General features: G+C 29.6%; 2 protein-coding genes across 8 annotated transcripts in view; one reads left to right on the top strand and one right to left on the bottom strand.

Moving 5' to 3' along the window:
- The window catches only part of LRR (Leucine-rich repeat), a 105,806-nt gene that overhangs the window by 40,583 nt on the left and 38,508 nt on the right, over positions 1-26,715 (top strand). For all 7 annotated transcript variants that reach the window (XM_065510907.1, XM_065510906.1, XM_065510911.1 and 4 more), the window contains one exon: positions 17,575-17,672. In XM_065510907.1, the coding sequence (XP_065366979.1) occupies positions 17,575-17,672 (98 nt within the window). The remainder of the gene's footprint in view (positions 1-17,574; positions 17,673-26,715) is intronic.
- The window catches only part of GstE12 (Glutathione S transferase E12), a 213,940-nt gene that overhangs the window by 164,417 nt on the left and 22,808 nt on the right, over positions 1-26,715 (bottom strand). The gene's annotated exons all lie outside the window — the stretch shown is intronic.

Here is a 26,715-nt window from a genome sequence, read left to right as displayed (position 1 = left end):
ATTATCTGAATGACTACTACATGAGAATATTTAATTGTTTTGTTTTTTTTTTAGTTTTATATTGAAATGTTCCTTGATAATAAATACTGAGCTTCATCTCACATTTCAGAATTTTTAAAGCTTGTGACTCACTGCAATGTTTTGTTCATTGTTAATTCAAAGTTTTATTTTTATATATATTTTTCATTGTTTTGTATTGTATTGCTTTTTTGATACGTTTTCTGGATACCATTTTTAACAGATGTTTATTGAAGTACAAAACTATACCTCAATGTACGGCATAATTTATGGGCCTTAATCATCATCAATTTTTAAATTGACCAAAGTGGGGGTATATAACTACAAATTCCAGTATAGCTGGATCTGAAAACTTAAAAATATATTTTTTCTTGTTCACATTTTATGAAATCTTTCTATTAACAACAAATTAATTCAAACAAATTTAAATTTGTTCGAAGAAAGCTCTATTATTAGCAAATTTTTCATTTAATTTTGATGTTTCAATGTCGCGTTCTGGTACCAAAATCATCGTTTGTTATCAGTATTTCGCGATGGTTGTAATCAAGCGGCTGAAGGTTTTAATTGAATTCAAAATTTAGTGACTTTAACTTCAAAATAATGATAAATAATTAATACATATATTAATCACACCAAGCATTTTATATTGATATTCAAAATGTGTCTCGTTCGCTATCGTAAAATATAAAGAAAAGTTTGAGCCTTATTTCTGCAAGCATGCAGTTGAAATTATCGATACAATAAATAATAAATACGAAGCTGTTGTTGAAATTACTTAAACTAATGTTTATAACAAATGTGACTGAAAATATGTCGCGTGCTAAATAATTCAAAATGTTGTAAAAAATAAACCAATAAATCAGCCTTTTTAAAAATGAAGTCCTTGTAAAACTACTCTAAAACAAGATAATTTAATATCAGAGAGTTAACGAAATTCTCGAAATGTTAGCCACAGGGCAAATGAAGCTGGTTTTGATTGCTATAGCCCCGCCAAAGAGCCTCTTATTTCTTAAAAAACCGTACGGCTCATATACAATTTGCCAAACATTTAAACTGGTCGAGACAGAATCTGAAAGCATTTTAAGAGAAAGTGATGTGAGAACATTTGCAGGCCTCAGAGGGAAAAGAGACTGGATTCCAAAATATAAATATTGGCTAATTTTTAGCTTTTATTTTGAAACATTTTTACAATATAAATTAAATCAAAGTATTGGCCATTGTTAGCTATGAAATTTTTCCATCTTTCTGGCAACATATGGATTCCGCTCTGAAAGAACTGCTTATCTTTTGAGGCCAAGAACGAATCAACCCAAATTCGGATACTCTGTTCTGAAGTGAAGTGTATCTCAGAGAGAGCGTTCTGCATTGATCGAAACAAATAGTAGTCGGTAGGGCAATTTACTAAATAGTTATTAACAGGTATTCCATAATGTTGCCGAGCGTTGTCAGGATGGATAACTGTTTCATGTCTGGCCGAAATCAGTTGCGTTCGGTACAGTTTTCTTGTGATGGTCTGACCACATTACAAAAATCGACTGCAACTAGTTCATCGCTTTAAGAAATTACGTTCCAAACCGAGTTATATTTTTGTAGCATTCTGGATCCTATGTTTATTGATAATTTATTGGAAACGACAAAACCTACGTTTTGGACTAAACTTTTTAATAGCTCTAAAAGTTTAGTCCAAAACGCTATCGAAAAATGGAAACAAGATTTCTTTCTTTTGCTTCCAAAGCGTATGAATGTCGCGTTCTACATCCTGAAAATGCATATATGCATTTATAAAGAAATAGCTTACAAAATAATCTTTTCAAATAAATTGTATCCAAATCTTCTCAATGAAGTAGATATACGACTATTGTTTTAATCGAATAATATTTATTTGAATAGTAACTGCTTTATCTTAAAAATCATTTTGACAAAAATCCTACGTTTCTATAGAATTTGTCACTTAAGTTTATTTTGCCGTAAACTTGAGCTTCAATGTTACACGTATTATGGGCATTAGTACATGAAAGTATTCAATAGCCAAATACACACATACAAAATTAATTTAATTAATAATAGTTGATTAAAGTAGACTTAATCAAACTATACATTTCACAAGTGATTTATTTGCTTTATTTTTATAATAAATAAATTTACATATAACAAGTAAAAGTGCTATATTCGGCTATGCCGAATCTTATATACCCTTCACCTTTGTTGTGGATGCATTATTATTTTTTATAATTAGTATATATGTATGTACATTGCCCACTTTCAGCGTACAGCATCCTAAATTTATCAAGAACACAAAAAACAACAACAATGCCAAACGAAACAAAACACCAAAAGAAAAAACAAAATACACAAGCCAATGAAACCAACACACATCCAAACATACGTTTAATTGTATAAAAAACAACAACGCCAAAAGAAACAAAACACAAAAGAAAAACAAAATACGCAACGCATGCACATCCAAACATACGATTTGTTGCTTTTTTGTAAAAAAAACCAACACACAACCAAACAAACGTTTAGTTGTATAAAAAACAACAACAACGCCAAAAGAAACAAAACACAAAAAAAAAACAAAATACACAAAACTTGCACATACAAACATACGTTTTGTTGTTTTTTTGTCAAAGCATGCAATACATTGTGTTTTTTGATGAAATTTTCAGAGGTTGTCTCGGATTTTTGCTCATATCTCCGTTATTTATGGACGGATTTTGCTGATTTTAAATAGCAAAATTCTCGAAAGTATGTCTGACAGAATTGTTGAAGATTTGGATCCCGGAGATATCTGGGGCCTTCAGAAAATTGATTTCAACAGACAGACAGACAGACAGACGGACAGACAGACAGACAGACAGACGGACATGGCTTAATCGACTCCGCTATCTATAAGGATCCAGAATATATATACTTTATAGGGTCGGAAATGAAAAATGTAGAAATTACAAACGGAATGACAAACTTATATATACCCTTCTCGCGAAGCTGAAGGGTATAAAAACTTATATATACCCTTCTCGCGAAGCTGAAGGGTATAAAAATAAAGTTAATTTAAGGTACTGAATGCAATCATGCAATCATTCCGAAACGTATCATATAATATTTGAATATAATTTTATACTTAATACGATTTGAAATTAATATAAAGTTGTCCAATTAAGGGTTTCTTTGCCTATACTCTTTTGAAATGAAATATCAACAAATATTAAATTTGTATTCAAATTGTTTCGAAATTCTATAAGAAATATACAGTAATATTTTCACAACATCTATATTTTATCACTCCATAAATAAACAAAAGAAAATATTTAAGAAAAAAAAATAAAAAAACAATTTGCTATTCTTTTTTATTTATTTTGTAAACAATTGTTATCAACATTTTGTTGTAACTGTTTATATTGTAGTATGAAATGACAGCTTTTTACAGACAGGTTTTTATCTTCTGTTTAGCTTTTAAAATTATAACTTTTGTTTTTAATATTTTGCCGGTGATTTGATTAGTAACGGTTTTAGTTAGTTAACCCTCTAAGGCACAAACAAGGTTGACTAAATCAGCATTATTCATTTCTAGCTATATATGAGTTCAATGTTTTACAAACAAACCCCTTAGTTATGCGTAAGCTACCCACCATTAAGTGGTGAATAGCAGTCAACTTGTATGTAACTAAAATATATTTAACCTCAACTATTGATTGCTCATACTCGTACATTAAATGGGTGTCTGTTTGTTTGTTTATATTATTCATGTTTATCAATTAATATTAAATATATACATTATTTTTAATGTGAATAACAAACCAAAGATTACCAAGAATGGCAAATTTATACTATACGTATTGTATGTACATAAATTTGTATACATATATCGCTATAAAAAATCTTCCAAAGAAAAATAAATATGCATGAAATTTTTAAATGAAGTGGATGGAGTTTTTCTTTTGTAAGCATTTAAAAAAAACATTTAATAGTCTTAGGTTAAATAAAAGTCAATTAAATTATTTATAAATTGAGAAACATAACTATTTTATGCTGCTAATTTTGTTTAATTGTCTAAAACAAGCTTTATTTATGTATTATTTGAGTAGAATAGAATTATATTATGATGATTTCATTAAATATGATTCTTAAAAATCTTATTTGATTTTAAATTTTAAAAGTATTATTAAAAGTTTAAAAATAAAGTTTGGAAAATTTAAAAAAATTAAATATATACGAAAATTCAAATATTGTACAAATTCTTTAAACATTAAAATATTGGCATATTACTCGGTATTTATAAATTTATCCAATTTTTCCGGAAATCCTCCCAATAAAGATTTAATAGTTCCTTCCGTTATCTTTTTTGACGAGGATACCTTTCCTGTGTTCTTTAATTCTTTTTTTTTACAAGATCCCAATACCTTTCCACAGGCCGAAGTTCTGGACAGTTGTTCTTTTGCTTCTAGGTTCTTTACCGCATTGCGATCTGGAACTTGCAGAACTTTATACGACTTCAACCCTGCATTTGCTTTGGCTCTGCGCACAAAAGCATCAGAGCATTTAACATTACGGTCAGCCTTTCTGATGCTCTTCGGTGCTCTTCGAAAGAGTTGTTCGATCCCTTTTGTCTTACCAATATCTATTCGACATTTTTTCCTCCTGATCCAGGTTTCCTTTCAATGTTCAAGTCTTCAGATCAGGGACCGTAACGGTTATAAGTGATATCAAAAAAGTTATTTTATAACAGTTATTATTCAACGTAAATATAAAAGTTCGCATGCAACTCTTAATAAAAGAGTATTAAATAGGCGTCATAAAAAAACACATTTGAAGAGTTTTATTTTTCCCGTTAGGAAATGAAACTTATGGAGGAGTTTTATTTTTCCCATCAGAAAATAAAACTCATTTTATATGAATTGACACCTAAAGCTTGCCGCTAGTCAGATCATTACAATTTGTAAAGCACTTTGCATTGCAATTGAATGAATTGTCATTAAACTAAAAACAAGGTGGATTTTAATTTTCTATTGTTAGATTCCTATTATTAAATTGTGGTAGTTTTTTTCTTAAACAAATAAATTACTATACACAATATATCAGATAGATTCAATAAACAAACATACTGAAAAAAGTAGGAAATAAACGAAAAGAGTTTTATTTTTTGACGGGAAAAATTCTTTTGAGGACTTTTATTTTATGACGGAAAAAATAAAACTCCTCAAATGATTTTTTTTCTGACGGGAAAAATGAAACTCCTCAAATGAGGTTTTTTAGGAGAGCTATTTAAAACTGTTTTTTTTTTAAGTTTCATTCTATCTTATATTTTTACGTTGAAAAATAACTGTTAACTGTGGAGTTGAGAACATTTTTTTAATATCATCATAGATTGTGAAAGATCTATTGGTATATAACTGTAAAGGTCTCCGTTGACTCTAATATAGAGATTTTTTGATTTCAAACTTTCTGGATAACCGTTATTTACGGTCCCTGCTTCAGATCTTTTGATATTGGATTTTTTTTTAAACATTTTTATTTTTTTTTCACGTACTTTTTTTGGGATAGTTGATAATAGAACTTTTTCAAAATGGAGGTTATTTCAAACAATGTTAACAAATGTAATAATTGATTCCTGAAAATTGCTACACTAAAAATGGTTTCACTTTCAATTCTTATTTACTCTAGTCATCTTTTATTCAGCTATTTACATGTACTTTTTATGATAATTGACGCACTCTAACTATGAACATTTTATTAATAATAAATGTGTAGGAAAATACGTTTTTACGTAAAAAGAGCATTTATATACTTAAAGACATTAATTTGATATAATTTCACGTTAATTAAAGCGCAATGAGAAGAAGAAAATGAAGGTACTCAAAGACTGAAAAGCAGACTGACAGACAGACATGTTAAGAGTATTAATGACAGTAAAATGAACAAACTTAATGTGGTTGTTGTTATTTGTGTGATTTTTATTGTGGTTTAATATTGGCAATGTTGGTGTTATTACTATTATTGTGGTTGTTGTTATTGTTGTTGGGGTTTTAAGTATTACACTGGTATAGATTTGTGACACAATTTCACCAGTTTTTGTCGCCAAAAAGGAAAATCTTTTTTATAAAACTAGTTTTTCATATTCACCAAACAGAATGATAAAGAAAAAAAAAACAAAGTTAATGCATACGAGTGAGCCAAAGAGACAACAAAATAAACCAAAGTAAACCAAACAACAATTACACACAGTTAACTAGACAGAGAATCACACACAAACTTACACATAAATAAAAAAAAACCAACTGCCAACGCGTGATGATTATTCTAAAGATGTTGTTGTTGTCGTTGTTGGTGTGGTTAGTATAATAAACATATCTAATGTACCTTACAGTGTTGTCTATTTGGCGTAATTTCTAATTGATTTAAAAGTTTGAATTTGATAAATGCTGACATATGCTCCTTTATAGACGATTATTTTTGGAAAATTTGTTTTGGGGTTTACGAAATCCTTATTATACCCATCATCATGAGTGCTAAGGTGTGTCATTCCGTTTGTTATTTCAAAATTGTTCGTTTAAAACTCCATAAAGGATATATATTCTGGATCATTATAGAATAGTATTACCAAAATAATCCAAATTAGCATTATAGTTACCTTTTAACAGTTTCGAATCGGTAGCCAATCTTGTTTTGGAGCTATTTAACAAACATATTTAAAATAACTTCTTTTGCTAACACTGCCATAGTTGGAGTACGTTTTAATACACACTTTAGTTGTTTATTTATGCGTTTTTTTCTTTAGTTTTTCTTAAAAATGTTTTAACCATTTTGCATACACGATTAAACTAAGAAATTCTTGTTTAGATTTTTACATGTACAAACTTGTATAATAAGTATTAGACGGGCTTACGAAAATAAAATCTAACTGTGGAAAATATATTTGTTATATTCTTCAATACAAGTGGTAAGGGTTTGTTTTTCCGTTTGTAATTTGTAATAAAAATCAATAAAACTTAAACCGTTCAATATAAAAATTCTTTTTTCATTTGTTATTTTGACCGAAATAACAAATGAAAATTAATGATTTAGAAAAGATAATATCTGACATATTTTTAAAAGCTAACGTGATTAAAACAATAATAATTAGATGGACCAAGGATAAGTTTCGAATGGTGTTGTGTGTATTACTTTATTTTCTAAGCCGGTATAATATTCATGTGTTCATGTATGTAATAACTGCGAAAATAACTTGTAGAGAAATATTAAAACATCACCTAGTTAGTTCACTTAATGTTGTTCTTTTTTTTTATTTTTTGTTTGTTTATTCGTAGTCATATAAAAGTGTAAAGTATATAGTAATTGGGTCATATAAGAATTTGTAACACATTATTATTTTTGTTATTTTTTTTTTGGATAATGATGTCTATTTATGGTGTTACTGAGAAAAAAGAGATTTTATTATATTTTCATGACTAAAATAGTGAAAAAAATTGTTTATGGAAAATCATTTTAGTTACTTTGGACTTTGTATAAAAATGAATTAAAGGAAAAAATTTTAAATTCCAAAAAATTAAGCCTATTAAAATATAAAAATTAGAAAATAGTACATATTCAAATATTACCTTTTCTAAATCATTAATTCTCAACTGTTATTTCCGTCAAAATGGTCACCGAAATAAAAACTTGAAAAAAATATTGAAAAATTTTCCAAAAAATGAAATTTTTTAAAAAAAATTGCAAAAAATCTGAAGTTTCATCGTCATACTGTTTGCAAAGCCAATAAACAGTTAAGGAAGACTTGAACATTGAAAGGAAATCTGGACCAGGAATAAAAAAAGGTGGAACAGATATTGATAAGGCAAAAGAAGTCGAACAACTCTTTCGAAGAGCACCGAACACTTCTATCAGAAAAGCAGCTTGTAAAGTTAAATGCACTGATTATTTTGTGCGCAGAGACAAAGTTAATGCTGGGTTGAATTCGTATAAAGTTCAGAAAGTACGAGATCGCAATGCGGCAAAGAACTTAGAAGCAAAAGAACGAGCGAAAAAATTGAGGTCAAATTTTATAAAAAAAAAATACACCTGTTATATGATGGATGATGAAACTTATGTACTGGCTGACTTTTACAACTTCTGATGAAAATTTTTAATATTTGTAGCTGATGGACGAGCGTTCAAGAAAAATACCGGCCAAACAAAATTCCCAGAGATGTTTCTGTCTGACAAGCTATTTGCAGTTGTGGCAAAAGAAGCCAATCATTTGAGACATCAAGCACGATCAACACAGAAATCTACAGAAACGGCTTTGAGCTTTCTTAAAACAGTACAGAGTGCCTTCATATTTCTGGCCTGATTTGGCATCATGCCACTATGGAAAATGCCATTGAGTGATATTCAAACAATGTCAATTTTGTACCATTGGAGGCAAATCCACTCAAATGTCCAGAACTTCGGCCTGTGGAAAGGTATTCGGCTTTTGTAAGAAATGAATTAAAGAACACGGAAAAAGTATCCCAGGAATAGTCCGATTTTAAGCGTAAGTGGACCACCTCGTCCAAAAAGGTAAAGGAAGCAACTATAAAATCTTTAAAGGGAGGATTTACGGAAAAAGTGGATAACTTTATAAATACCGAGTAATAGCCAATATTTTAATGTTTAATGAATTTGTAAAATCTATATATATAAAAATGAAATGGTCCATGTATGTAATGTCATCATGTGAGAACGGCTGGACCGATTTGGCTGATTTTTGTTTTATTCGATTCGAAATTTTCAGGAGATGGTTTATAAAGAAAAAAATCTAAAAATTCCGGGTAAAAGTCGAAAAAAAATTTTTTTTGACTCCAGTCAACTGTAATAAAAAAAGCTCCCTAAAGTATGCAGTACGAATTTAGATATTTTATTTGCCAATAAATAAGAACAGGCAGGTGTATGTGGGTTGGAGGAACTTGAAGAACTAACATTAGTAAATAGCTACCGGGCGAGCCAGGTCGGTCAACTAGTATTTTAATAAATTTAGGTACGTAGTTTTATTTAACTTAATACAAGTATAAGTTTTTTCTGGCTGACTCTGTAGATAGCGGAGTCATTATAGGCATGTCCGTTGAAATCAACTTTCAGAAGCTCCCAAATATCTTATATACATGATTGATACATCAATATATCGGGAATTCTCGGTTGCTATTTAAAATCGGGAATATGGACCCACAAATGGCTGAAGAAAAAATCGGGACAAGCTCGATTTTTTGGCCAATTTTTTATCTATATCTGGATTACTAAGTCATTAATATAGTCCCCCCAAAACCGAAAAGTTTTCATATAAAAAGAAAGGAATGAAAAGAAAAATGTAGGACAAATTTTAATTTTTTCCTCCCCAAATGGTTGACCTGGATCCGCACCTACATTGGGTCAAAATCGGGAAAAATATTTTTTAACACGAATTCTTCTTCACCAACAGCAATGTTTTATCATCAATATTTTTTTCACAAAAAAATTAAAAAAAAATTTTTGGAAAAACAATTTTGAAAAAAAAAATAATTTTTTTAAATTTTTCAAAACAATTTTGAAAAAAAAAATTAAATTTTGGTTGCTCTCGATATTTTGTTCTTAATCAGCAACAATACAATTTTATCTCATGCCACCTTATTTTTTCATAAATATTCCTACTTAGGACAGGACAATGAACTCTTACATCACATTTGTATATGTATCCTGCAAATGCTAGAAACGTTTGGTTTGAAAATACACACAGGAAAATCTTCCATTCCAAATCTATAATTGAATTGTCACAAAACTACGAATACAATAGAAACGTATAATCTGTGCTGCTGCAAAAATGAAAAATAAATATAACAATTTGTAAAAGATTAAGATTTAGTTAGTTTTTTTTTATGCTCCTACAGATGAATACAAGTGTGACCCATATTTTTGCAGACATTTGGTAAGCAAACATAATCATCATGACATCCATACCTACACACTCCAACGCCAGCACCACCGACCGACCAAACGACACGCCACCACCACCATTGTCATCAATAAACTAAGAGTAAAAAAAAGTTTTTAGTTCAACAAAATGAAAAAATAAAATAGAAATCATAGTCATACAATACAAAATACAGAGCAATGAACAATAAGAATTCATTGTATCAAATAAATAGTTGGTGTAAGCCGTAACATAACAATGTTACTTACAGATATAGACAAACAGACAGACGGACGGACGTACAGATACATTCATCTAATGTCAATGAACAAAAACTCTAAACTGATAATAAGTTTCAACTCGTGCTACTCTGAATGTGTACATAACTCATGTTCTTTTTCCGTTTTTTGTTTTTATTTTTATTTTATGGAACTCAATACTGGATCTACATATGTAGCTGTGCTGACTCGAACATATAAAGTTTTTATCTAAAGTTTCATATGGAACCTTTAGAGTTCATTTGCTCGCTCTCTTATTTTATATGTACGTTTATGATGTTGGCATTTATGACAACATGACAATGGAGTGTAATTCTCAACTATACAAAACATCATGTCAAAATTGTCAGTTCAACAAAAACAGAAAAAAAACGCAAAATAGACTAAGAAATAGAGCACGGGATTTAAAAAGTTGCAAAAACCTAAAAAAAAAACTAAATAACGGACGGATGTGTCATATATTTTTTTCATTGTTTTTTCTATCTAGTTCCCCAACTCCCAAGCTTAATACATAAAAAAGCCGGCTTTACTGTGAATGACAATATATGTATTTAACCATGGTAAAGGTTGCGTTAGTCAATGTGGTGGTGTGTTTATGATGTTGGCGGGATTTTATTTCTATAAAAAAAACATATAAACAATGAACCATAAATAATGGCCACATTATTTCCATCCATTTATCATGAATGAAAAAAAGCAACTGTCAACAAAAGCTAATTATTTTACACTAATATTTACTCTAATAGTTGTGTAGCTAGTAATAAAATTATTTAATTCTCCGACACAACACCTGTGATTTAATAAAGGTACTTGCAGACGACAAGTATATCATAATACAATCTCATCGTCTAAAACTGAAAATGAATTATATTTTCCAAAAATTCAAAAGATTTTTTTGATTTACAGTCGGTATTCAAAAATTTTTTAAAATAAAAATATAAATACAAATAAGGCAAACTAAAATGTGAAAATATAAAATAAAAATAAAGTTTGCAGAGAAATATCAATCAACAAAACAAATAAATATTTGTAATACAGTAGTTTTGACTTACCTGCCTTTCACTTAAGAGCATTTTGCATATAAGTGCACAAAACTTGTGCTTTGTATATTTATTTACCAAACTCCATATAAATTCGTTAATTTAAGTGCATTGTTCATACCTGCACATTTAAGATAAGTGCATAATACTTTTGGAAGCTATAACTTGTTTTCATGAACAAAATTTCATTTAGCTGCCTAATACAAAATTAAATAAAAACAAAATAAGGAAAATACGATTTTGAAAAAATTTGAAGTTTGCAACTTCTTAATAATTTGAAACGTAGCTAAAATAACAAATTTGTCGTTATGTTTAGACGGAAAAATCACAAAGCTTCATTTAAATTATTTGCCATTAGCTGCTTTTTTGGGCAGTAAACTTAAATGCACTTACCAGCATCAATGAGCACGTGAGTGTATTAAGGTTAACTGCATTTTTATCTTACCTGCACAAAATATCGTGCAAAGTTGGTTGTGCAGGTAAGTCAAAATTACTGTAGTACGTATGTCGTAAACAAGAAATGTATTTTTCGAAACGATTTCTTGACATACCGAATGATTTCTAAAATATTTTTATTTTGAAATGTATTAATACACAGTACATATTGTCGTCTAGGGTCATAGACAACAACTAGATAGGTAACTGAGAGCAAAAAACCTAAGTCTGTTTGTCAGAAACCTAATTCATGAGAATGTATTGCATGTATTTTGTTTTTATATCACCCGTATGTGTGAAAAGAGAGTAATATTTTACTATCTCCTTCCATTTATTCTATGACTAGTGTATTCAATTAATAGGCTTTCTGGTTTAAATGGTTAAAACAAATTAAAACATTTTTCACTAATAAATTTCAAAAAAAAAAATTCAATGAAAATTTAAGATGGGATTTTTGGAAATTCGAACGATTAGGGTTAAGAAAGGGTAAAATCGGTAACATTAAATCTTCAACACTAATAAAGATACAAAACAATTTTAAATTGCTTGTTACTCCACTTTAAAAAAAAAGCTGACAGGCATTTGGTACTTTTTCGAAATTCGTACATTTTAGGCGAGAAAACGGGTAAAAACTGTATTTTGGTACTTTTTTTGAAAAATAAAATAATATGAATTTCGTACTTTTTGGATATTCGAACAGTTAAGGGATAAAAATTGTGTTTATTTTTGGTACTTTTTTCATAAAATATGTATGTTTTTCTATAAATTGACATAGACAAACGAATATTTTATTATGGGATCCCAATACCATATAGAAATTTATTTGAATAAAATTTTACCACCGCAATGGGGATAAAAAAGGCACCTTAAAAGGGGTAAAAACGGGAAAATACATTTTATTTGAAATTATTAAGCCAATTTTGATAACTTTGTTAACATGGTTCCAGGATTCATACAAACATTAACTAACAGGGAGGGTGTTATTTGGTACTCGAGTGCCAAGGTGTATATTGGGCTAAATCCGGGTAAACAGTTTGGTACTTTTTTATGTTTAACCATAAATGTTTAAATTACCATAAGCATCAATCATAGTTATTTACGGTCACTATTGTTAAAAAATTTGGAATACCAGTTAAAAATTGATGTTTTAACTCCCAAATATACACAAAAAATTTAATTTGGTGGATGGTATATACATACATTTAGAGGTGCCTCAACATCATTATAATAATAAAAAATAAATGGCTCTAGAAAACGGGGGGAGTGGAAGTCCCCAATGCCCTCCTTGTGTCTAGTACATAGTCTTGGATATCCTCTATCAGTAAAAAATAACCAAGTGATTTGGCCCACTTTCCTAAGCTACAAGTACAATTTTGACGATTGGGTATAAAAATACCAACTTCGGCATATGTATGTAGGTTCTAAAACATATTAAATATGAATTTAATTTTTCAATAAAAAATTATATTATCCTCAAGAATGCGAGAATTAGCACCCAGATTTTTGGTTTAAACTGTTGTCGAATTTGTATGTGATCGGTTTGACAATATTGTTGATTATATAAAATATTCCTTCCCAATTATTGTTTTATTTTGTAAACAAACCCCTACAACTACTCTTGTTATATTTACGTTTATTTTGTTGCTTTGTTTTATTTAAAACATTATGTCATTAATTAATTATAAAAAAAGAAATATAAAATGTTGTATTTCCGTTTTATATGTACATATATCACTTGTTATGGTCACACATATACAAATATACATATATGGGGGATTTCATGTCAAATGAACCAACTTTTCAAATCTATGTCATCATATCGGATTGAAATTTGGAACAAGGTTAATTTTATTGAAGAAATAGCTATCTAAACTATTTCGGACACATTTTGCTAAGAACAATAGATAATAAGTTACATGTATGAGAAAAAAACACCTGTTTGGCCAAAATGTCAAATTATGACCCTCTCTAACTCAGAGAGTTTTTGACCGATCTTGTTGAAAAATGTGTCTGAATTACTCTCCACTTGGTGTAAATTTACTTTGTGTAAATTTCATACCGATCAGAAGACATCGGTTTCAAAAGTTGGTTCACTTGACGTGAAATCCCCCATATATTTATACAAAACTTCGCTATATAATAACAGAAATGTAAGTACAGTAGGATTAACCTAATAAAAAAGATATAAATAAAAGGAAAATTTTAGGTATGATGGAATTAGCTCGGAAAGTTATTTTATATTATTTTTCATGGCTTCTTTCAAAGAGCTTTCATATGATACTTAAATAATATATTGTTATTTTGGAATACCATGACACAGTGGTAATAAAATAGAACGCCAAACGCTTTGGAGGTTTTACTATACTGGCCTAGTAATGTCACCCCGACTTGGATTTTCTCAAGTCGCAAACAATGAATGGAAAAAATTTAACTTTTTTTTATACTCACCATGAAAAATGGCATTATCGGCCCACAATTTCACGACAGTCTTTATAAAATTTTGCAAAAATTAGTTCCAAGTACTCTGGGCAACATTTGTCGCTAGTCCCAATACAAGGAACTCCTCAGAAAATGACTTGAACATTCATAATTGTCTTATAATAATTAATATCGTGATGAAATTGGACATAAACCTGTTTTATATGAACCTAAATCTTTCTACTAACTTTTTTGAGGATCGGTCCATTATGGGTGGGTGGATATACAAGATTCGCCACAGCCAAATAGTCTTAATTGTTTTAAATTTTATCGTGTAACGGCCAACGTTTACAACAAAATGTGAAATGGAAATGTTATTTTTAAATAATCTACAGTATCTTCAATTTAGTTGGGAATATTGACTAATTACACTATAACCATTTTTTTTAGGTTAGCTCGTATTTTCGAGATATACTGTTATTTCGAAAATGGAGGAGGTTGCACAACATATATTCGCGTAACTCAAAAACAGTTTAGTTTATTGAATAAACTGAAAAAAACGAAATTACCTTCAAGAAAAGCTTAACATGTTTATAATCTTCGCAGACGTTTTAAAAATATAAATTTTTTTTTGGCAAAAAAAATAATTTTTTATAAAAATTTCGAAATTTTTAGCTTTTAAAACGGCATTAAAAATAAAAAAATGCTTATACGATCTTAAATTTTTATTACACATTTAGAAAACGAAGTTCCAAATAAAATAAGCTCTAAATAGTTAAATTCTGTCCACAACTTTTCATTTTATTCACAAAAAATAATACAAATATCCCCTAATATTTTATCAAAATACATAACTCGTAGTAATTAGCTACATCGTGCTGTGCACAGAGGTATAGACAAAAAAAGAGGTAAATAAATATAAATCCTTAGTCCGATTTGAATGAAATTTGACATGTGCAAAGAAGAAGTGTTGAAGAGTTTAAGGTTTGAATTTTGACCGCATGAGTCTACCAGAGGTGCGGCCAGTGGTCCCCAGAGTAGGACTCGGGTATGATAAATTTTTAAAACGATCCTGTTTCTTCGTTTGTGTTCCGATTTAAAAAAAACTTACACAAATAGAATCTCCTCGTCGAGCACTACAAAAAATCTCATCGTGGCTATCAACTATCTCTTATTTTGATAACAGCGGGTCCAAATATTTCCCGATTTGCTCATTTTTTCTTTTATTGGACTAACTACAAATGTATATGTATGTAAAACAAAAAAATAATTGTTTACAAATCGTGACTGACTCCAAAGTTATATGCATTTGAATTTAAAAATTAAGAGCGTATATGCATTTTCCAATTTTAGTGCCGTTTTAAAAACCAAAAATTTCGAAATTTTTCTAAAAAAAAAATTATATTTCTAAAATGACTGCGAAGAATAAAAACATGTCAAGCCAAACATAAAGGTAATTTTGTTGCGGAATTTCGGTTTTTTCAGTTTGTTCAATAAAATAAATCGTTTTTGAGTTACACGAATATATTTTGTGCAACCTCCTCCATTTTCGAAATAACGGTATGTCTCGAAAATACGAGCTAACCTAAAAAAACGGTTTGCACCACTGAATTCAGCGTACCCGAATTGGCTTAACCCACCGGTTGCCCCGCTTGACAGTTTTTTCAACTAGCACAGTGTTATTTATCATCACTGAAGTAGGGCTTTCCTAATAAACAGTATGATGGCCAAAGCACGCCTCCATCATGCATGTTGGAGTGCACCACTTATTCACTACTATGTACTCTGTAATAGTGTTTATATGAGTTTTACTACATAGATACTACATACTTACAAATAAATAAATATACACGTTAGCAAGTATCTGGCGGTGATATTAAATAGTATGTACGTATGTATATAGATCATAGGTTAATATGATTTTAATTTTTGTGTATTGTTAAATTTGTATTATTATTATTATTGTATTGTTGCTGTAATTGTAAGAGACATTTCCGGTAACAATGGCCAATAATTTTAAAAAAGAGACAACAATAGCAATAAAATTATAAAGTCAAAAACAGTTATTGTTGTATAGGAAACAAAAACAGATGATACTTAAGTATGTTTTGTGTTTTTTTATTATAAAATTTTTTTATTTAACAATTTGATAATATCAATTAAATAAAATAAAATTAATACCACTAATATTTATAATATGTATGTCTAAAAAATGCTGAATTTTTAAAAATTTGTTTTTGAAACATTTGTACAATATAAATTTATTCAAAGTATTGGTCATAGTTAGATATGAACTTTTCCCATCTTTCTGACCACATATGGATTCTGAGTCAAAAGAAGTGCTCAGCTTTTGAGGCCAAGCACGAATCAAACCAATTTCGGATACTCTGTTTTGAAGTGAAGTATACCAGAGAGATCGCACGGCATCGATCGAAACAATAGTAGTCGAACGGGACAAGGTCTGGACTTCTTATTTCTAAGTAGGTTTTAACAGGTATTGCAACATGTGGCATATCGTTGTCTGATGGAGACGCCTTAAATGAATCAGTTGCATTCAGTACAGGTTCCCAAAGATCAAAACCTTTCAGATGACACCTTGTCAATCAATTTTATGAATGTCATTCGTTACATTTGTGTTCCGTCTTAAATTTTAAATCAAAACAAATGTGTCATTTATTTATGTACATTTTACCTGTTAGTTATTTATATTTGTTTATATTATATTTGCTTTAATCTACTACTCTTCACAATATTTGTTAAATTTTGCATTTTATTAACGTCTCACGTTTGGCAAATAAAAAAAAAATATTTTTATTAAGGATTATTATTAAACATTTGAATTGAATTTGTAAATTTTCATAACTCCAGCTGGGTAGTTGTGTAGCTCTATGCAAAATTATTTGTATATATAATCGCAGTTACCTGAAAACGTGTTTTATTTGAATTGGCTTTTATCCATTTCATCAAACCGTTTAATAGGAGGGAAATCATACCTTTTGGATTTTTTATTTTTATGTATTTTCAAATTGTGTGTTTGGATTTTGTTTACATATTGAGTGAGGATTTTATTTCATTGTCGATGACATAATGTCTATTGTATGTGCAAATATATGAGTATGAATATGTCAAAACTTGCATACTATCAGAGACTGGCTATAAAAATATATATAATATTTGATTATGCATTTTATTAAGAAATATAAAATTTTCCCAGAAATTTCATTTTCAATTTTTTTATTACTATTATTATGTATTTATATTATTTGTTTGTATTACATTGTGTGAGTAAGTGCGTATCATCATAATTTTATGGTCGGATGTTATTTATTTAAAGATATAGTGCTTAAAATAAATGTATATAGTACATATCTAGTACATTAAGATTTCTTTTTTTATGATTTATATTTTATTATAAAACAAGGTCTTGTGTCATTATTTTTGCCATTGTATTTATTATGTATTTTTTTTCTACATTTATTTACAGAGAGCGTTAAATCTATATTGGGTCGTCATACGAAAATATTGGTCAAATATATGGTTAAATTGGAAACAAAAAATGATAAAACAGAAAACAGAGTACTGGTGAGTTTAATTTAATTAATATTTATGATTTATAAAGCTTTTTTATAGAATAACAATCTAGCAACTGGATAAATATAAATAAGTATCAAAACCCTTTATTAAAAAAAGAAAACAAAGAAACATTTATTCGATGTTTTTTTTCAGATATTGATTCATACATAACATTATTTCTACAAATACTACTGATTTTCAATCTTAATTTAAGTTTGAATCCCCACTTTTTTATGAGCTTAGAATATGTCTAATTTAAGAAAAGCCGAGCTTAAAATGATACACAATGCGCTTTTTTGAAGAATTCCGAACTTAATATTCATACTTAATATGATAGAAACAAGTAAGAGAGCTATATTCGGCTGTGCCGAATCTTATATACCCTTCACCAAATTATACTTTAAAATAAATTTTTTTAAATATTTTTAGGTAAATAAAATAAATTTTTTTTTAATTGTTTTTCGAATTTTTTTTTTTTTGAAATAGTTTTTTAATTTTTTTAAAAAAAGATTTTCCAATTTTTTTTTAAATTTTTTTTTTTAATTTTTTTGAAAAAAAATTTATGACAAAAAAAATGTTTGATGAAAAAAAATTCGGGTTACAAAATATTTTTCCCGATTTTGACCCATTGTAGGTCCAACTTACTATAGCCTTATCTACATCGTTGCAATGGACTTTGAAATATCTATCATTAGATATCCATATTGTCTATATTAATGACTTAGTAATCCATATATAGATCAAAAATATGTCAAAAATCGAGGTTGTCCCGGTTTTTTGCCCATATCTCCGTTATTTATGGACCGATTTTGCTGATTTTAAATAGCAAACTTCTCGAAAGCATGTCTGACAGAATTATTGAAGATTTGAATCCCGAAGATATCTGGGGTCTGCAGAAAATTGATTTCAACAGACGGACAGACAGACGGACATGGCTTAATCGACTCCGCTATCTATAAGGATCCTTTATAGGGTCGGAAATGAAAAATGTAGAAATTACATACTTATATATACCCTTCTCACGAAGGTGAAGGGTATAAAACAAGTAAGAGAGCTTATATACCCTTCACCAAATTAAACTTCAAAATAAAAATTTTAAGTATTTTTAGGTAAACAAAATTTATTTTTTTTCCAAATTTGTTTTTTAATTTTTTGGAAAAAATTTTTTTTTTGTTTTTTAAATTTTTTTTCTTAGTATTTAGCGAAGAAAAAACTTTTGTTGAATCGGGTTAAAAATATTTTTTCGATTTTGACCCATTGTAGGTCCAACTTACTATGGTCTTATAAGGTCTTTGAAATATCTATCATTAGATATCCATATTGTCTATATTAATGACTTAGTAATCCAGATATAGGTCAAAAATCGAGGTTGTCCTGGTTTTTTCCTTATATCTCAGCCATTTATGGATCGATTTGCTCGATTTTAAATAGCAACCGAGCCGGAAGAATTCCGCAGATATCGTTGTATGAATGGTGTATGTAAGTTATTTGGGGGCTTCGGAAAGTTGATTTCAACAGACAGTCAGACGGACATGGCTTTATCGAATCCGATATCTATAAGGATCCAGAATATATAAACTTTATAGGGTCGGGAAATTATATTGTGGAAATTACAAACGGAATGACAAACTTATATATACCCTTCTCACGAAGGTAAAGGGTATAATAATATGAATAGAATAAAGACAGATCCAAAATATGCTTGTTATTATACACACCACAAACATATCGACCCCTTTTCGCGAAATTATCGTATGTTACAAAAACCAAATTTTACAGGAGAGCGTTATTATTATTATTATTAAATTTCTTTGCTTTGGCTGGTATAATCAATACCAAATTTTAAATGCGATCAATAACCTATTTAGTAAATTTAATTTCACATACGATAAAATTAACATAGTAATATTTCCATAAAAATAGCGAATCGGTATAATAGTGTTGGAAATGGTTTCAATATACTTTAGTTTCAATGTAAATTTTCTATCGAATTAGTTTTTGAGAAATATGTTTTATGTTGAACAAATATTTTTTAGTTTGTCAGAAATTTTCCTTTAATAAAGATTATTTATAATAAATATTATTTTATTTTAAATAAAAGATTTAATATTTTATTAACATTGGTTATGGGACCAGAACAACGATAAAAGATTATCGGCAATTTAATTTAACGAAATATAAAAAGAAAATATCTATAAAAAGGATGGCAAACTCCAATTACCAAATTGAAAAATTGAATCCAGATAATTATGCATCATGGTGTATACAGATGAGAAGTCTCCTAATTACTCAAGACTATTGGGATATGATCGAGTTAACATTAAATGAAACAGCAACTCAACTAGAATCAAATCTTTGGAAAATTAGAGATCAAAAGGCACTAGCAACAATTACATTAGCGGTGAGAACTTCTGAGTTAATACATATTAAAGATTGTAAAACGGCAAAGGATGCTTGGTATAAATTAGAAAATATTTATAGAGCAAAAAACCCGTCAAGGAAAGTAAATCTTTTTAAACAATTCGTAAGATTTAAATTCACATCTGATGAAAAGTATGGACCACAAATTAATAAATTTTGTTCCATAGCTGAAGATTTAAAAAACCTAGACATAAATTTTCCGGAAGAATTATTATCAATATTTTTGTTATGCAGTTTACCTCAAGATTTAGAAAATTTTGTAGTGGCGATTGAGAGCAGAGATGCAATGCCAAGTCTGGAACAACTGAAATCTAAAATATTGGAAGAAGAGCATCGAAAAAATGAAAATGTAAGTGCTGGTAAGGAACAAGTATTTGCAATTAAAAACAAGAAACCAAACTTCAACAAAAATAAATCAAATACAAATAATGAAAATAAATCGAAAAATTTAAAATGTTTCGAATGTGGAAAAAAGGGGCACGTAAAATCTCAATGTTATTCCAAGAACAAAGCAAACAACGTAAATAGTGCAATGCTAGTCATCAATACATGTATAAATGAAGAAAATCAAGATGAATGGATCCTAGATAGTGGTGCATCGTCTCATGTTTGTGGAAATAAAAATGCATTTTCAGTCTTAAATGAGTATGATACCAGTGTAACACTAGCTTCTGGGGATAAATCCAAAGTATGTGGAATTGGTGAAATAGAGGTAAAATTTTGGAATAAATGTTATACATTAAAAGAAGTTTTATATATACCAAATATGAAGTCTAATTTTCTATCGATAAGTAAGATGTCTGAAAAAGGTTATACAATAACATTTTCAAAAAATAAGGTGGACATTTTTAAAAATGAAGAATTTCAATTCAAATCGTTTGCGGCGAACGGTATTTATAGAATAAAATCAAATTTAATGGACCATTTAATGTTAAATGAAGAGAATTCCAAAAATAATTTGTGGCACAAGCGCTATGGTCATCTAAATATTGCAGATCTTAAAAAACTGGAAAGAAATGAAATGGTTCGAGGATTACAAGGTAATATACCAAATGAGTATAATTGTGTTACGTGTTCAATGTGCAAAATGACAGCCAAACCATTTAAGTCAATTGGAACCACAGTATCAAATAATTTACTAGAACTGGTACATACAGATATATGTGGACCAATGAGAGTCAAATCACAATGTGGAGCAGCATACTTCATAACATTTATAGACGATTACTCACGGTACATCACAGTTTATGTTTTGAAGAATAAATCAGATGCTTTCGAGGCATTTAATGAATACCTTGCAATGGCAGAAAAACAAACTGGATGTAAATTGAAGCGTTTGAGAAGTGACAATGGTCGTGAGTATGTTAATCGAAATTTTAATGATTTGTTGAAGGAAAATGGTATTGTGCACGAAACAACAGTATGTTATACACCACAACAGAATGGAGTATCTGAAAGAGCAAATAGGACATTGGTTGAAATGACTCGTTGTATGCTAGAAGATTCCAAATTACCTAAATATCTATGGGCTGAAGCAATAAATACAAGTGTTCACATAAAAAATCGATCACCAACAAAAGTATTGGAAAATATTACGCCTTATGAAAGATGGACTGGAAGAAAACCTTGCGTTTCTTATTTCAAAATCTTTGGATGCAAAGCTGTTGCATTAAATAAAAGACCAGGTAGATCGAAACTCGATGCAAAAGGTAACATTTATTCATTTGTTGGTTACCAATCTAACACGAAAGGATATCGTTTATATAATACAAAAACTAAAACATTAGTTGTTGAAAGAGATGTAAAATTTTTTGAAAATGAATTTATTAATGATAAAATTGATGAAAATTACAGTGATCTTTATGATATTTTTGATTGCTCAAATTTAATTAATAATCAAAATATAATTCAAGATTCGACTGAAGAGAATTTTAGAAATATTGCTGAAAATCAAAACTACAGAGAAGATATAATAACGAACCAAAATGCAGATACTGAGGAAAATATGCTGATAAATAATACAAATTATATAAGTGATGAAGAATCCGAATTTTATGGTTTTGAAGATTCTGAGGATTCTGAAGATAATCAAACATACCGGGAAGTTCCAAATGCAAATGGCAAACGTAAAAGAGGTAGACCATCTATATTGAGAACGGGTAATCCAGGTAGACCACGTAAAATTCATAAAATGAATAATGAGGAAATAAATGTCATAAAAGATTTAAATTCTGATCCTAAAAGCGTAAAAGAAGCAATTAACAGCAAAGAATCGAAAAATTGGCAAGATGCTATGAATAAAGAATATGAATCATTAATAAAGAATGGAACTTGGGAGCTTGTAGAAAATCCTAAAAACAAAAATGTAATTGGTAGTAAATGGATTTTTACCAAAAAGCGTTTAGCTGATGGAACCATTGAGAAGTACAAAGCGCGATTAGTTGCTCAAGGTTGTTTTCAAAAATACAATCAAGATTATTACGAAACATATGCACCAGTAATACGACATCCTACAATTCGTCTAATTTTATCTTTAGCAGTAAAATATGAATTATTAGTAAAACATGTTGATGTAGTAGCAGCTTATCTAAATGGTGATTTAAAAGAGGAAATATATATGAAACAACCTCAAATGTTTATTCAAAAAGGACAAGAAAATATGGTATGTAAATTGAAAAAATCTCTATATGGCCTAAAACAAGCAGGAAGACAATGGAATCACAAAATTAATGAAATTTTGATAAAGATGAATTTCATTCAATGTAAAACTGACAGTTGTGTATTTATATCTCGAAATAAAAATGAAATTAATATTATAGCACTTTACGTTGATGATATATTGTTAGCTTGTTCTTCTAACAAAACTATGGAAAGAATTCTGGAAAATCTAAAATTACATGTTGAAATAGTTGACCGAGGTCATGCAAACTACTATCTTGGAATGGAAATAGAAAGAAATAACACCAGAGGAGATATAAAAATTAATCAGAACAACTTCATAAATGAACTTCTTAATCAATGGAATATGCATGAATGTAAACCAGCTAAAACACCGTTTGTTGCAGGAACAGTATTAACAAAATGTGAAGACGAAAATTGCGAAAATATGGTAGACGTGAAGAAATATCAATCACTTATTGGAAGTCTGATGTATTTAGCTACGATTACCAGACCAGATATTGCTCACACGGTTTCAAATTTAGCTCAATATAGTTCTCATCCGCATAACGAACATTTTGTTGCAGCCAAACATATATTACGTTATCTCAAATATAAAAATATGTCGTTGAGTTATACAAAAAGTGGAAATGGATTAGAATGTTATTCTGATGCAGACTGGGGTTCAAATACAATTGACCGTAAGTCTTATAGTGGATATGTTCTATTTTTCGCCGGGGGTCCGATATCTTGGGAGTCGAAAAAACAGAACATTGTGGCATTAAGTTCTATGGAAGCTGAATATATTGCTATGTGTCAAGCAGCTAAGGAAATTAGTTTTTATCGAAGTTTGCTAAATGAATTGAGTTTCCATGATTTGATTAAAGAACCAACAGTATTATATTGTGACAACCAAGGAGCTCAATACCTGACGAAAAGCCAAATGGTGATGAAGAGAAGTAAACACATCGATATTAGATACCACTATATTAAAGATAAATACAATGCAAACGAAATACATTTGGAATATGTCCCAACAGAAAATAATGCAGCTGATATTTTGACTAAATGTTTAGCAAATCAGAATCATACAAAATGTTGTAATCTTTTGAATTTAAAATGAATGTTATTTTTTAATTTTGTTTTTTAACTTGATTTGTAATTTTTTGTATAAATTATGTATTTAAATAATTATAGAGAAATTTACATTGAGGGGGTATTTGTTGGAAATGGTTTCAATATACTTTAGTTTCAATGTAAATTTTCTATCGAATTAGTTTTTGAGAAATATGTTTTATGTTGAACAAATATTTTTTAGTTTGTCAGAAATTTTCCTTTAATAAAGATTATTTATAATAAATATTATTTTATTTTAAATAAAAGATTTAATATTTTATTAACAAATAGTTTTCTATGTAAAAATGTAACATACGATAATTTCGCGCAAAGGGGTCGATATTTATTTTGTCATTCCGTTTTTCACGGTCCAGTGAGCACCTTTGAAGAATACAACCTCCGAATTATTACCATAAACGGCGATCTCATCCAAGAGCCTGCCTTCAATCAGCTGCTATTGATTGGTACTGATCTTCCCATCCGGATCATTCGATCGATGACACCTGCCTGAAAGTGTACATCCCTATTAAAGGCCTCCTTTTTGGGACCCTTAAGAGCACTAGCTGGAGTTGTACCAGCAGTTCTCGGTACCTTTGGTGTAGATCAGTTTCCGATGTTACCCGTACAGGAATCCTTAGGGGAAACAGCTGGAAGGTTCCATGATCTCTTTACCACTGACCAGAGACCGAAAATAACGGGTTCACTTTTATTTCAATGGTAAATTCTCATTCGCAGCCATTTAAAAATAATTTTTTGTGATATATCACTGAGAGAGTGATATATTCGAGAACATTTTAGGTTTGGGGTTGAGAGAAACAGAAAAGAAACAAACACAAATAATCTGCATGAGTGATTTATAATTTATTTTTTTCGTAAAGGTCAGCTTGTGACTTTTATTTGCGAACATGAAAAATAAATCGCAAAAATGCATTTGATGCAAATCAACGCTTAAAAAAATATAAAATTTATCAAAAGATTAATAACAATTTAAAAAAATCTCATTTCTGTTACTCAGACTTCATTACTTCATACTTATCATATTATTTTCATAATTTGTTAAAAATTATTAACAATATGTTATTGTATGTAAATAAAAGAGAAAGTAACAGTTATTAAGAACAAGAACAAGTGAATTGTTTATCTCACACCAAACCATTAAAAAACAACAAAAACGAATAAAGGTCATACCAAACCATTTAAATAAAAATCATTTCATAACTGTTATTTTCAGTGATTTATTTTTATCACAAAAATATAAATCACAATTGTGAGTTATTTTCTATCTCTGCCCCTGACACAGCCCTGAGCTTTTCGGTGGTAGTGAAGTCACCCTACCTTGTTTTTTCGACTTGTGGTTGGAGCCGCCAACCGGACACCCTTACTAGCTGCTCCTCAGAAGAAGACTCTCCCAAAATTAAACATACGGGGCCGTAGATTCTTTCGAATCTGTTTTTCGAGAAGGTACTTTTCCTTTGCGGCAAATGACTCCGGATCTCTCTGCTCCATCTTAGCCAGAAAGGCCAGAGATTTCAAAGTGTGTCATTTTCACTATCGTATAATGCTTATATAATTTTAACAAGCTTGTTCTGATGGGTAAAACGTGTTACGAGGCTTTTGTTGAAATTAATTAAACTAATCCTTATTACAAACGTGATGTAACGTGCTAAATCATACTAAATATTAAGAAAAAAACAAATGCAAATATTTCAACTTGACAACTGTCAACAGAAAGCCACACTATTCTATTTTGGTTTAAAGAAATCACTTTAAAAAATATATTAAGTCGAAAAGGGCATATATTTTTTGTAGCGTTCCGAATCTATGGTTTATTGTTATTACATTGGATATAACAAAACGACAAAACCTACTGCTACTAAAATGCTACCAATAACTGAAAACAAGAAAAAATATTCTTAAGATTTCTTTATTTTTTTCACTTCAAAGGCGTGCGAATGTCGCGTTCTGGACCTTGGTAACGACCATATATATTCTGGGTCCTTATAAAATTTAGCTATGTCCGACCGTCTGTCTGTTGAAGGCGCTTTAGCATAGACTTTCGGTACAGCCGAATAAAACACTCTTAATTGTTTTTGTTTGAAATTGTCATCTCCAGAACTGCTTCTAAAGAAGTGTTTGGAACTAGCATACGTTATTTAGAAATGTTTTGAAACCAGTTTTGTCGTCAATGAATTTCGTTTGAAATTGTCACTATCGAAACTAGTTAGGGAAGCTTTACATATACTCCTTTCTCATTAGGCAATTTAGTTGCGCAAGTCTCTTGTGTTTGCAGATAATGTCGGGTTAAGGAGAAGAAAATTGAGAAAAGAGAGTTGCGCAACTAAATTGCCTAATGTGAAAGGGGTCCGAGCAAACACACATTCTTAGGAACTGCTAGTTTTAGAACTGTTCCCAAGATCGCCCAGGCCAGTTTGAAGACCAAGGAATTACTCCATGAAGATTATTGTAAAGCTCAACAACAGCTGGCAAAATCATAGGAAGCTACTTAAGCAGCAATTTCAAAACGTTTGCAAGCAGCAGGATTCATCCCAAAGCAGGCAAATTGGGTACGATACGAATTGAAGCCGAGACACCTTGATAGCCGATTTTTAACGTCCTAAATCATTACTTGGGATGAAAAATGGATACATTATTATATTATTATCTGCTGAAATCACAGGGAACTTGTACCGAACGCAACTGATTCGTTTGAAGCGATCATTGGCCGAAAAACTCCCAGAATGTGCTGCCACTCATGAAACAATAATATTCCATAATGACAACACTGGGCAACATGTTGCAATACCTGTTAAAAACTATTTAGAATGAAGTGGCTATATTCCAGACCTTGTTCCGTCCG

This window comes from Calliphora vicina, chromosome 5 (genome assembly GCF_958450345.1).
Source record: "Calliphora vicina chromosome 5, idCalVici1.1, whole genome shotgun sequence".
In the NCBI taxonomy this organism is placed as follows: domain Eukaryota; kingdom Metazoa; phylum Arthropoda; class Insecta; order Diptera; family Calliphoridae; genus Calliphora; species Calliphora vicina.
Note: the sequence above shows the minus strand (reverse complement) of the source record. Positions and strands in the feature narration are given on the sequence as shown.